Source organism: Geospiza fortis, unplaced genomic scaffold, assembly GCF_000277835.1.
Source record: "Geospiza fortis unplaced genomic scaffold, GeoFor_1.0 scaffold44, whole genome shotgun sequence".
In the NCBI taxonomy this organism is placed as follows: domain Eukaryota; kingdom Metazoa; phylum Chordata; class Aves; order Passeriformes; family Thraupidae; genus Geospiza; species Geospiza fortis.
The window spans coordinates 2489758-2503776 of record NW_005054404.1 but is presented as its reverse complement, the minus strand read 5'-3'; the positions used below and the strand labels follow the sequence as shown (position 1 = coordinate 2503776).

General features: G+C 36.9%; 1 protein-coding gene across 3 annotated transcripts in view; it reads left to right on the top strand.

Moving 5' to 3' along the window:
• Positions 1-14019, top strand: part of PRR16 (proline rich 16) — a 98237-nt gene that overhangs the window by 34318 nt on the left and 49900 nt on the right. For 2 of the 3 annotated variants that reach the window (XR_004082292.1, XR_004082291.1), the window contains exon 2: positions 11459-12353. Coding sequence is in view for 1 of the 3 variants with exons in the window: in XM_014309142.2 (XP_014164617.2) it covers positions 11459-12217 (759 nt within the window). In the remaining 2 variants the exon portion in view is untranslated. The remainder of the gene's footprint in view (positions 1-11458; positions 12354-14019) is intronic. The other variant, XM_014309142.2, reaches the window with a different exon arrangement.

Genomic DNA, 14019 nt, shown 5'->3' with positions numbered 1-14019 from the left:
AAAGATTTTGAACAGTAATGTGTCTGATGAGATTCATGGTATCTCTCAATGCATACACCAGGGGTCTCGTGTGCTTAACATTTTACCAACCGTGTTCTTTTGAATGTTGGAACTGCATTTTTCTTTGAATCAAAGCCAGCCAAGATGACCTCTATTGGATAGCAGCAGAAGGGGGCACTTGATCTGTCTTTCTAGTTCTTCTCTGTGCATCCTGCCAGCTGCACTGGAAAAATTCCCTTTTTACATCTTTACATCTAAGGACCTCTTCAAACAAGGTAAAAAACTTTTCATTCCCCCTGCCACAAGTACTACAGTTATAAGAAAGGGATTGAGGTTTATAAGGATGAGATGAGGTGAGGACTCTTCAAAGTGGGTTGTTGGCAATCAAAGAAATGCTTTAGTAGTTGAGGCATTGTGTGATTGACCTGAGCAGAATTTCTGATATATGGGGGGAATGAGGGGAGGAGGGAAGAGAGAGGGGGAAAGGAAGAAGGGAGGGAGAGAGGGGGGAGAGGGAAAGGGAAAGGAAGGAAAAAGTATTCCTGTCTTGTAAACCCCAGAAGACATTGTGAAAGGAAGGTACAGCAAATATAGGCAGCTATTTTTTTCCTCTTGTCTTGAGGTTTGGATCAGATTTTCCATATATAGTCAAAATCACTATAGAAATAATTAATGAAATATAGAAATTTAAATTAAATATTCTATATAATTTTTAGTAAGATGTTCACTCAGCTGAAAACTCTTTTCATGAAAGCCAAAAAGCAAAACCAGGCTTCAAAGGCTAAACGTCAGCAAGTCTTTTAAAGGAGTGAATCATTTTGACTTTATCTTTGGTTGGAAATTTGTGGTAGCTGTACTGAATCTTGACTGCAGTTTGTTATTTGCATGGCTGAGGCAGACAGTTACTCCCCCACCCTGCTCACCACTCTGTTTTCCAAATCTGTTTGGAAATGGTTTTCTACTCCCTGCACAATGTATTCTACTACTGTAGTTTACTTCTGTAAGGCAATTACTGACTTACCTAGGAAAAAAGACCTCTTCAGAATTTCACCTTCAGCCTGTCATTAATACCTCTGAAAGTCATGCCTCTCTTTTGGATTAGAAACAGCAAAACTAACTTTATCCAAAGGAAACCTATGCCACAGATGCAGAAGCATCTGAACTGAGTACACAGGACAGGGACTGGACCACCAACAGTAAAAACACAGTGTTGTGGTGCTGAGTACTACACCATGTACCTTGTGGGATGCACAAATTCTCTTCTAATAGTTCAGTATTGCTGGAAGTGCAAGTATGTTACAGCCAAATAGGCCCAGCAGTTTTGTGGGATATGCAAAAGCAAAAGAAAGAGCAAAGAAAAGCAAAAGCAAAAGCAAAGAAAATTTTCTGGGTTTTTGTGTTATTAGCTAGCTGATCTGCAACAAGAAGCAGAATTGGAGCAGCAGCTACTTGTGCCAAAAACATGAGCTAATGGTCTTATAAGGACAAAAATTTAATAGTCTTAGCTTGAAAAAAGCATCTGCAGTATTGTATTTTGACACACTGAAATGATTATCTCCATCAAATGTTCTGGAAATACCTGAGCTAGAGATTTCCTGTGTTTTTAATTTTTTTTAATTTTTTTTTTTTTTGAGGGGGCAGTGTATATCATTGCAAACATTCAAACATTAGCTGAAAATTCTGCTCCCTTACCTTTGCTCCTCATGCATTCCCAATTTATTAATTTCTTTTTGGACTGGAAGGCAGATAGATAGCTTTCTTTGAACTCTAAGTGACTTTGATCACATTCAGCTTTAACTGTGAAAAAACTGACCATCCATGTAAACACGTAGTATTACATTGTTTGCTTTGAATTTTGTTAAAAGCTCTCTTGGCAATGATCCTATTATGATAATGTGAATGTGCAATTATTGTTAAATAATTTAATTATTTATTTAAAATACTTAGCTACAGTTTTCTTACACTGTCTGAAATACATTAGTTATAATCACTTGAGGGGCTCAGTTTTAGATGTCTAATAAACAGACAAAAGTATAATATATAGAACCAAAAATGAGATAAAACAGTTTTTGTATATACTTCTCAGGTGCACATGAAGCATTTTATTGAAAGGAATCTGAAAAAAACTGTATTCTTAAATATTAAGATAAAATATGGTTTTAATTAAATTACTAAAATATGTTGTGATACACTGTGAGCTGAGGTCATTTAACTTGCAGCAACAAATAATTAAAAGGCAAACATTAATTTTAAACCTTTATGGTTCATAGCAATTACTTTCTCTGTTAACAGAGCTTGCTGATTCATTACTTTTATTTATTAGTGGTGTAAGCTGACCATGGGCTGTATCCTGTGATGTGTTTTGCCCAGTAGATCCAGATGGAAAAGATCAGATTGAGTTCCAAGAAGCTTTCAATAGGGTCACTATTGCAAAATATTCTGTGATCTCTCATTCTTGGAAAAATGTCTGTAGTACTCTTACTTCCTGGTGTTATGTGCACCTCACCAGCAGGGTGAGGTGGGAGCTTGTGCATTTCAGACCTCCCAGAAGAAAAAGATGCAAACTTTCTTATAATAATCATTATTACCTGTAGCATTGTTTTTATCCAGGCAGATAGTTCAACCTGTTGCATAAACAGAACATCTTTCAAGGATAGGACTTATCAACAGAAAGAGTATTGCAGGTATGTCTGAAAGAAAGTCTGTTGCTTTAGCAGCAGGCTTTCCATTTTTTTGTGTATAAAAAGCAGAGAATGCTGTCACTTCATCTAAAATTTGCTTTAAATTTTGTATTTAGTCCTCTAGTTTTGTTCATCTGTGTTGAAATTTTATTTTAAAAACTGTCTAACAGGAGTAAGTACTTCCAGGTTAATGTAAATTTCTTCCACATTTTATTTGAGTTTAAATGTGACTTTGGAGCTGTAACCTGAATGGTGCTGAAATACTAAAATATGGATACCATCTAGACTCAAAGGAGTATTTTACTAATAAAATCCTTTAAATCATACAGTCCAACAGCCTAACATGTGGTCTCAGAAAAGAAATACTGGGTGTTCTTGGAGAACGGGTTTTTTTGTTTTAGTACAAAAGAATGATAAACATTTATTTCTGGAGCCTATTTTAGAGTGCCAGAGGAAAAGGAAGGATGCCAGTTAATACTCTGCATAGTGAGATGGTTTATTTAAAATCAGAAAAATATACCCAGTTCTTTAGACTAGCATTAACAAAAGAATTGCAGTAGAATTGTTTATCAGCTTCTCAGCAAATTTTTTTGAGGTATGGTAAATACTTAATTCAGAGCTATAATGTTACGAGGTTTTTTGTTTGTTTGTTTGTTTGTTTAACGATAGCTGTTATTAACATATTTGAAAAGTGTACCTAGGAAAGTATTTATAAAAATATGTGATTTTTATAATCCTACAAAGGAACTTCTAGTCTCCACAGTTGCCATGGTTAGCATTAATTAACATACATTTTGGAACTCCTACATTCTGTTTACCTTAATAGTTAAGAGCTTGGACAAATATTTAGCATTCATTTAAATTAATATGATTTCTAATTAAGCAAATCACTGTATTTGTAGTCGTTGTGAATGACTGTTTATGTCAGAGATTGTTATGTAGGGAGTAAAATCTCTAAGATTTTGTGCTATTGTGTTTACAGCTGGTTTACAACATGTTTATTCAGAAAACATGAGCAATAATGAGAATGCACAGATTAACCATTCCTTGGTTTTTGTCAACATGCAGACATTTTCAATTTTGTTACATTTTGAGAAAGAAAAGCAGTAGTAAGCTGCAAGGAGTATAACTAAAACATGTAAACAAGGGTTTAATATTAATTCCCCAAAATTTTCTACAGGGAAGACCTTTTACTTTTATTACATGCATATTTAAGCATAGAATTCTGATTAGCAATTTGTCTTTTAAATTTCCTTCTTTGTGCCAATGAATTTAAAATAATTGTATGCAGAATTATCTATCAGATGTATATTTCATATGCCCAGCTTAATCCTTTTTTTTCCTTATCTAATAATATAAAGATAAAATTTGGATATTCTTTTTAAATAGTCATGCTGGCTACATCTACCATGTCAAATCTAAATTTGAAGACTAAGAAAAATAAAGGAGTATAATTGACATCAGTCAATTACAGTAGAAGAGAAATTGCTTATTTCCCATTAAGTTCAAGTTTTCTTTGTGAGTTGTGAAATCAAATTTTCCTTATATTTTATACGGCAGTCTTAATTCATTCATTTGTTTAGAACTTAAAGGCTTTTGTTTTTATTTCCTAGTCCTGAGTACTTTTTCAGCGTTCAGGACAAGCTGTACCAGACCTGCTGCTCTCACAATCTGATTTTGAACAGATTCCAGGCTAGCACTGGGTTAACTCAGCTAGCTAGTTAGCACTGCTGCCCATAGAGGCATGGATTGTACTTGCTTTTCCAAGTCTGTGGACTGGTTTGCTGTGCTTACACAGTGCTGAGCCTGAGCTGCAGCTTGTCTTTCAGCCTGGGTAACGAGCTACACGTGAAATCATTGCTTTTCTTGCCTGAGTTAAGACAAGTGTCATCATTCTGTGATGATCTAGATGTGACAAAAGAGATTTAATCTGCTTTATTTTTAGTGAAATTATTTCTTTTCCTATATTGACAAATATGAGATTATGTGAGTATTTTATATCACTCATTTCCAGTATTTCACTGGAAGTGTGAAATTCTGTTGCCATTAAAAACAAATGAGACTGAATCGAAACTGACTTATTCTGATTAATATTTTAGAATGGCTATTTTTTTGTTACAAATATTATTTGAACTTGCTTTTTTCAGAAAGATTTTTATTTGGTTTTTACTTTATTTTCTCAGGGTTTCTGTTTGTTTATCATAGTTTTATCAGGCTTCTTCTGTGTGTGACAAGAATTGTAATTGTACTATTCATCATGAATACATGCTACGTATCTGCCTTCATGTCTCTGTTCTTCCAAACAACATCCCTATGAGACTTCATCCAAAAGTGTTCACAGGAGAATTGCCACGGCTATGTCAAATTCTTAAATGGGAACATGAGTAGCAGCTTGCTGTAATTTTTTTTTCTTATTATTTTGTCATGGAAGAGAAGGCTTTAAAAAAAAAAAAAAAAAGTGGGATGACCCCACTGCAGCCTTCCAGTATCAGAAAAGAGATGGAGAGAGGTTTTTGCAAAGGCATGCATGATAATACAGAAGAAATGGCTTCAAACTGAAAGAGAGTAGGTTTAGGTTAGATCTCAGGAAGAAATCCATTTCTGCAAGGGTTGTGAGGCACTGGAACAGGCTTCCCAGGGAACCTGGGGGTGCCTGCTTCCTGACAGTGTTCAAGGCCAGGTTGGATGAGGCTTTTAGCAGACAGATCTAGTGGAAGGTGTTCCTGCTCATGGGCAGGGGGTTGGAATTAGATGGAATTAGATGATCTTTGAGACCTTGTCCAGCCTAGGGTATCTGTGACTATGTGTTAGTGTACTCTAAAGCATAATACTAGTTTCCTGATGTTACTAATGTATTCTTTGCCCAAAGCTTTCTGGTGGCAAAGACTTGATATCTGTAAGTTTGCTTAGGATACGGTTGATCTCTTGGATGCTCTAACATCCAAGGGCTTCACACCAGCCTTGCCCTTTCCAGCTCCTGCAGGATGAGTGACTAAGCTGCTGAGATACTACTGTAAGAGAAAGCTGAACTAATCTGCCTGGAAGTTTGTATTTACTCAAATACTGAATTAATCCCCAGTGCTTTGTTACAGTGTTTTAGCATAAACAGACATTACTTATTAATACAGCTTCATATACGAAGATGCTGATGGATACATTGTAAAAATAAACAAAAAAACAACCCACAACCCAATTGCAAGACTGAGAGAGATTCTGTAGCTGTAGTTTCCCAAAACAGCTACAGCTTGAGTTTATGCAAGTTCATTAAGCACTTTGTCTATAAAAGCATCTGGGTTTTTTTTCTCAAGGCGAAAGAGGTGTAGGAGACATTTCCCTGTAATGAAGGCAGGTAACTGGAGGATACTTGGGCAGATGCCAAAAGCTGGTGCAAGTTCAACCAGATATAGGCATGTTCACATGCTCACTGTAGATAAGTATGTCAAGATCTGCTTAGTACAACATCAGCTAGGAAGTTCTTGAGTGAGAAATTGTTTGAGAATGGAATAAGGTTCTACACAAATATTTCAGTGTGACTTTTCTAGTGTTCTGTCCTGAGCACTTGCTTTTTGTAATTTTTCACAATATTGTACTAAGTAGACCACTTGTCTCTCCTGATACAGCTTTTCCTTTGCTTTCTTTTGGCAATTTTTTAGCTTACACAATGTTATACACTTGTTTCTAGTCTAATTTTGGTTCTTTTTCTTCTTGACCTGGAAGATGTATTCTCTGGGGATTGGGGGTAGGGAAGGGGACAGGTAGCAATGTAGAGAAGCTTGCAGTAGGAAAATACAAAAGATATGACCATGGATTGAAGCTGAAATGCAAGCACCAGAAAAAAGGTTATTATTCTGCTGTTATGCAGCTTAAACTGTAAAGGGAGATATTGGTTCTCACTGTTAACAGGGACCTCTGTTTCATTCATTTTAACTCTGGGGTAGATTGGGATTTACAGGCACTTTGTAAGGAAGAAACTTTGTGTCCTTAGATATCACAGACTTAATCACAGAATATTCTGAGTTGTAAGGGACCCACAAGAATCATCAAAGCCAACTCTGAAGTGGATGGTCCATGCAGAGATCAAACCCAGAACCCTGGCATTATTAGCAGCATGATCTGACCAGCTGGGCTAATCTCATGTTACCCGAATATATTGAACATTCATTTTTGTCAACAAAGGTCTAGTAACTCTACAGGAAATCATAAGCTAAAGTGATGGGAATGTAAATAGTTTGACAGTTTTTCTAGAAGATTCTGGTACTAATTGTAGCAAGTGAACAATTTTTGTAGGATGAGAGGTGCAATCATGAGATGTTAGAGCTACTGATATAGCATATTTCCCGGTCCTTTACTTAAAGCCAAAAGCAGCCTCTTCATGGTAGAGCTGATTGCTTTTATTCTTAATTACATATTTATTTTTGTGGCTTGTCAGGTAGCTAATTTTTGCACAAATGGTGCAATATTTGTCTATGTCAAACTTTGCAAGTTTTTGACATTGCTTTAAAAATAAAAAAAGAAAATACATTTTATTCTATTTATTTTGTCCACCAATTTTTTCATTTCACCACAAATTATTTTAGCTCCAAACAAGAACTAGTCTCATGACATGATTTGATTTTGGTTGATTTAAAATCAAATTCAGCATCTGTCCATTACTATTGATTTTCTAGTAAGCTTCAGCAAACTTTTAAATCTCATAGCTGCACATAGCTATGGCGTAGTACAAAAGAGTACTACATAAATTATACCTATTCCATCTCAGAAGTAATATCACCTAAGTTCCATCCTGCTTATTCAGCTTTTTTGAGAGCCACTAGCCTGTATAGAAGCAAGTAATTAAAAAAAAAGAAAAAAAAAACCAAAAGAAATCTAGTTGGTAAATCCATCAGAATCTTTGAAAAACATTTAAAAAATGCAAATGGCTGAACATCTTAAGAAATATTACACCTTTTTACTTCTGTGAACTTTAAAAATCATGAATTTTTAAATGTATATTAATTTCCTTCCTGAAAAGCAATTTGTTTTTTTATTTAAGTGTCAGAAAAAAAGCTCAACAATTGTATGTGGTGGATTGAGGGCAGAGAGTGGATGCTATATTCACTGAACATTGGGACCTTCCTTTAAACAGGAGGAAAAACAAAGCTAGTGAAGCATTTATTTTAAGGAGACATCAAAACTCTCCATAAATGTACTTTGGATGTATATTAGATAATCACACAAAGAAACAGTGAAAAAAAGTGTTTGTGACTAATTGTAGAGACACTTTTCTGAGAAGTTTACCAATACAAGCAAGAAGTACAAGTAAGTGTTACTTTCTGTGTCTTGTTTTAGTCTTATGATTGCAAAGTTAGATTCTTGGAATGAGATCCTGGCATCCTGTGAGAAATACGGAGTTTTGAGTATTGGTATAAGCAAGTTAGGACATTTGTCCACAAAAGGCCTTCAACAGAGGAACTAAAAACTAGACAAAACTTACAAGTACAGCTCAAACAATGGAAATATTAGGTCAGAACAGGCTGCTTTTAATAATCACAAGACTTTTTCTTGGACTAGATTCTGAAGTTCTTTTAAACAGGAACTGCAATTTGACCTCAGTGGAAAAACAATATATTATGCTAGCTCTGTATTTTTAAGCAACTTTATATAAAAATTTGGTAACATTGAGGATTGGGTTAACTGTAAAATGTCTTTGCATTGCAAATGGTTTGCAACTTCAGTGGGGATTTTAGGGGTTTTTTTGTTGTTAGTTGGGGTTGAATAGTTTTTTTTTCCTTTTTACCTGAACTTGATTTTACTGGTTAATTCTCCATGCTCTGTTAGTTGCAGCACAGAATTTCTGAGTCCAAATGCATATTGCTAAGGGTGTAATCTTGTATTTTGGTAGAGAAGTTCAACTCTGGGCACCTAATATTGTTAAGATAATTAGATATATTAGATAAGAATAGACTGATGTCCTGGTTCATTCAGGAGTGTCACATTGGATTCTACAAAGCTTGAAGCCTCAGGATACTGCTGGCAGGGTAGAAGTGAGCATATCTGCAGAGTTCAAATCCAGTTAATGGCTAAGGGGCTCCGTGAACTATAAAATTAGGTATCCCCAATATTTGTACATGTGAATCAAGTCCTGTTTTATTCAGAAATGAAAGAATGGACACATTTCTGCACAACTAGAGCACCTTTTTCTTTTTTCCTTTTTTTTTTGTTTATTAATTAACATTCTTTCTCTTACTTCCATAGAAGATGCACTGTGAAACAAGGGATGGTTTTTTTTAAACTACAAGAGTTTTGTTGTGTTAGTCATGAGTTCTCATGTTGCTTTTTCATCTTATTTGAATTTTACCTTCTGGGACAAAAAAGCAGAAGAAAAGAACAGCACACAGACTCACAACTCATGGTGGGAATGAATCTAGACAGATAAACTGTGTTGTTGTGTTAGAGCCATTTCATGCTGGATTTATGTTCTACAAACAGATAAGTGACAAAAAAAATTTTGATGTGTACTACACATTTGCCCAGAAGGCATGAAATAAACTCTGTAGTCATTAACTTGAAGGGTAGTTCATAAACAGACTTTCCTGTTACTCTTGAGAAAACTTTTTGCTCTGCAATGCATAATTTTTCTGTTTCTTTGCCTGCCAAGGAATTTCTTTGGTTTGTGTTGCATCAATGCATTCTATCACTGTTATAATATAATAAAAGATGATAGGATGCAGTAGGATATTTAGATATATATAGGCAGACCCTTATATTTACACAAATCCATCCAGAGGGATGTTTAAATTTCAGGCTTATTGTCCAGAACTTGACTTTTTTGTCTTTGTTCCTGTTTCCTTCTGAGAAATTCTCTCTACCTTATTTTGCTTATGTAATGGAAGGTGATAATAAGAGTTCTTTCACTTGTAAGCTGTCATTCTTGGAATGAATTTTGGTACAGATGGGATTTGTCTACCTTTATTCTGAAATTTTCCTGAGTTCTTATGTGCTGTACCCTGGAGGGGATGTGTGGGATCTGGCAGCTACTAGATTCAGCTGTACGTTTCAACTCCTAAAATAATTTTTTTAATCCTTATTATTTCGGGGATTTAATGTCTCTGTTTTAAGTGTTTATTTTTTTTTTTTTCTTTTTTTTTTTTTTTTTTTGAGAAAAAATAGAAATTTAAATGCAACATGATACTGGACTTAGAATATTGAATAAATTAGTTGTTTGCAGTACTTTTAGAGAAAAATTATTGCACAGTTTTTTTCAAAATGCTTGAAAGCTCTCTGAATGATGCTTATTTGCATGTTTGCTGGTTTGGGGAGAAGGAGACCACTAAACTGAATTGATGCATATGAACTTTTTTAAATTTTGTATTATGCAACTCAGCTTACAGTATGAGCAGTGAAAGCTGGCGTGCTTTTTCATTTTATGGTGGTTTTGCTTTTATTATTTACCTTTTACTGCTGGACACATAAGTGGGGGACTGATTTCACTGAATGAAGAGTCACTGCTTTCAGTAGTGGCTTTCATGTTTTTTGCAGTTATTATGTGGCTCATATGCCTAAAAATAGTTTGAAATCAGTAGTATCAGCACCAAATTATTGAAAGCAGGAAGTAGAAATGAAGTTTCTGTGGCACAATGGCCACATCTGGTTTCATTTCAGATGTATTGGGTTGCCTCCTCCAGAACATCACAGGCCTCCCAGAAGGATCCAAAGCAATGGCTCAGGTTTTTATTCATGCACCAGAGTTAGTTAGCAACATTTTAGGTACTGATTACTTTAGGTACACACTGGGAGGCTGTGAAGGACAGATATCAGTTTTTAAATGTGTCCCAGTGCTACTTCCTGGGGCATCTATTGTAGTTATGTGTAGCTGATAACTACAGTTGTTCAACTGGGTACTGAGTTTAATGTAGTTTAAAGCCCTTTGCAGGAAGGGCTTTTAATTGTCATATGAAAAACTTCCCTACCAGGTAAATGCACCGTTGGTTTCATGCCATATTAAAAATCAGTAGAGAAGGGATTCTTGAAGACTAGAAAAGATCTAGCAATGTAGAATCTAAAACCAGAATTCTGGGAGGTAGAGGAAAACTTCAAATAAAGTGCATGAGTTCTTAAATACTTGTGAGTGGAAACCAAGCAACATTTTCTCTTTCAGCAAATGCGATTTCAGGACTTTTTTGGAGGATTTCAGATTTTATGGAAAATGCTCATAATAAAGGGATATAACACAAAAGAGATTTTGTTTCTCAGAGTCTCTTTTATGTTAAAAAAATGTCAGAAAATTGTGTATCAAACATACAATTCCACACGTATAACATCACCTATGCAGAGAATGAATGTTTAAATCTAGAGTGTTTGAAAGGTCAGAGCTAAAAGATGCTCTGCAGAATTTTTGGGTTCAGAAGCTGTCATGTAGAAGCTAAAGCTGAACAATTTTGTCTCCTCCTGCACCGGAAGGCAAAGCATAATGCTGAAGAATTACACTTCACTCACTATGATATTACCAAGTAAACCCTGGAGGGAAAGAAAGGGAATTTCATTCTAGACTGTTTCAAGTTATATTTCTCTTGTATTCAGGTGATGAGCTAGCAAAGTAGCCATCCTTGTCATTATTGTTGTCATCATTTTTATTATGATTATTTTATTACATTGACAAGAATAAATGAAATAATGGTCAAAAAAATTGGATGCTTCAGTTCTGGGGAAGACAAGCTGATAGCGGAGAATGGTTTAGTTTTTCTGTGCCTTCTCTGAGGTGTGCTTTTCTCACTGTTCTCACTCTGGCTGTTCTGCAGGTGGTTGACCAGATTGACACACTGACATGTGATCTGCAGCTGGAGGATGAGATGACAGACAGTTCCAAAACAGACACCCTGAACAGCAGCTCCAGCAGCACAACAGCCTCCAGCCTGGAGAAGGTGAAGGTGCGAGGCAGCGCGCCCCTCATCAAGCCACCCGCGCACCCCTCTGCCATCCTCACCGTGCTGCGGAAGCCCAACCCGCCGCCTCCTCCCCCTCGGCTGACGCCCGTCAGGTGTGATGAGCCCCCCAGGCTGCCTCCCTTGGCCAACCCCCTCAAGACCAATGGCACCCTGCTGCGGAACGGGGGCCTGCCCACGGGGCCGGGCCGGATCCCAAATGGAGATGTGTGCTGTGTGCCGAACAGTGGCCTGGAGAAGGTGGTGATGCCACCGCTGACACACAGGGCGGAGAAGGAGCGGTGTGCCCAGGCGGGAGCCAGGGAGCGCGTGCGGTTCAATGAGAAGGTGCAGTACCACGGATACTGCCCCGACTGTGACGTTCGCTACAACATCAAAAACAGGGAGGTGCACTTGCACAGCGAGCCGGCCCGGGCTGCAGGAAAGCTGCCGCACCAGTGCCCTCCTCTGCCGCCTCCTCCACCTCCACTGCCTCCATTTCTTCTGGAAAATGGTGGGCTGGGGATAAGTCCCAGTAATAGCTTTCCTCCTCCAAGACCTGCAACTGTGCCTCCACAAACTGCGCCAAAACCCCAGAAGACCATCTTGAGGAAATCAACCACTACAACAGTGTGAAGTATGCCCCTTGTAATAACTCTTTGTTTTTTCCTATATATAAACATAAATAGGTAATGAGCACTTTCTACTTGAGCAATAAAAAGACCCAATGTATTACACCCTGTGTCCAGTGAAGTGGCATAAAAATCACATGGTAAGTACAACGAGGAATACTTGTTGGTCTTACCCTTTTGGCAAAGGGTGCTGGAAAAATACTAATTCTTTAGCAGTGATGTTGTAAACATCTGTAGCAGTTTCTTAGTTGTAGCGTGGTTTAAAAGACAATGAAAAGAAAGTTCAGTGTGAAAATACTGCATAGCGATATGTGATAGGTTTCAGTCTGATATAAGGATATAACCATTTCTCTCCTGGGTTTTGGTACTTTTCAAATGTCTTTTGATGAAGCCAAGTGGAGTACCAGGTAACTCCCTTTGACTGAATTCTAGCAAATGCTTTTTTTCTCTTCATGCGTGCTTGAGCAAACTCAGTGTATGTGATGTGGTTGCAGTAGGGGGTAATCACTGGACTCTCAGCAGCTTGGTCTTTGATGGGGAAGTAAATAATTGAAATGTGTGTTGGCGTGGCTCTGGAAAACTGAGTTGCGTTTTGTTTCTCCCTGTCTCAGTGCATCGCTCCTGATCTAAAGTACCGAGTCTGAGATGAGCAGGGATGGTCCCATTAAGTTCCCCTTTTTTCTCCATCTGCAAAATGGTAGTGATATTTTATCTCACTGTGCAATGGCAGTAGGCTGGAAAAACAAAGCCCAGTCCTGTGTTTTTCACGAAGCTTTTGTCTGGTGCAAATCTTCTTTTTGAAGGCAAAGAAAATGTTGCTTAAGGCCTCCAGGGACATCCACTTAATTCATGTAAAGAGCTTTGAAGTTGAAAAGCTCTGTGCAATTATGGAGCATTAACATGCAAAACAAGATATTTTACATGTTACCACATTTTGATGGTGAACCCAATTAATATTCTTACTAGCTGAAAAAAAGTCCTCAGCGTTTTTAATTATTTTATGGCAGAATATCCTTCCTTCTCACAAAGAGACTTGCAGGGATTTAGAGTTTAAAAAAAATCCAGTCAATTAATAAATCTGATTATAAATCTGTTATTTACAAAACATGTACCAAAGTAGTCTCAATGGCCAACAGCAAATGCTATATTAAAAAAAATTATGCTTATTTCAGCTGAAATATAAAAAGTACTTTATGGCAAAACAGAAAAAAATCCGACAAAACAGATTTTGAATTTTAATTTCTATTTATATCTAGTAATAGGTATTAAACAGATATTGTGTTCCCTTATATAGGTATTCTAGTATTTAAACCAAAATAATAAGAATAATTGTAACAATAGTCCCATCAGATGACTACTGTTTGTAAATCTTTGCATTAAGCAAACATTTTATTTTGTGCAAATACACATCCAGGGTCTAAAGCCTTATGAAGTATTCCCTGCATAAAAGGCAAAGAAAGGAAATCATCCTAAATTCTTAATCATGCTTTCCTCTCATGTCTCCCATGTGTTTTTCATGATGCACTTTACATTTGGTATTGTTTGACTGTGCTTGATCCCACGAGAGCTGCTGCCGAAGGCAGCGAGTCCAGGCGCTCGCGGCAGGAAACAGGAACTCATCCTGCATCTGTACAAGATCTTTGCTGCCCAGATCAGGATTGTGGCAGGTGGATTCTGCTCATGTGCTGGAACTCCACAGCACCTCCCTTGCTCATACATTGAAAGCTGCATTTGAAATCACTGGAACAATGTGCAGATATATCCACATTGCATGACTGCAGGATTTTCTTTTAAAAAGAAAATTCC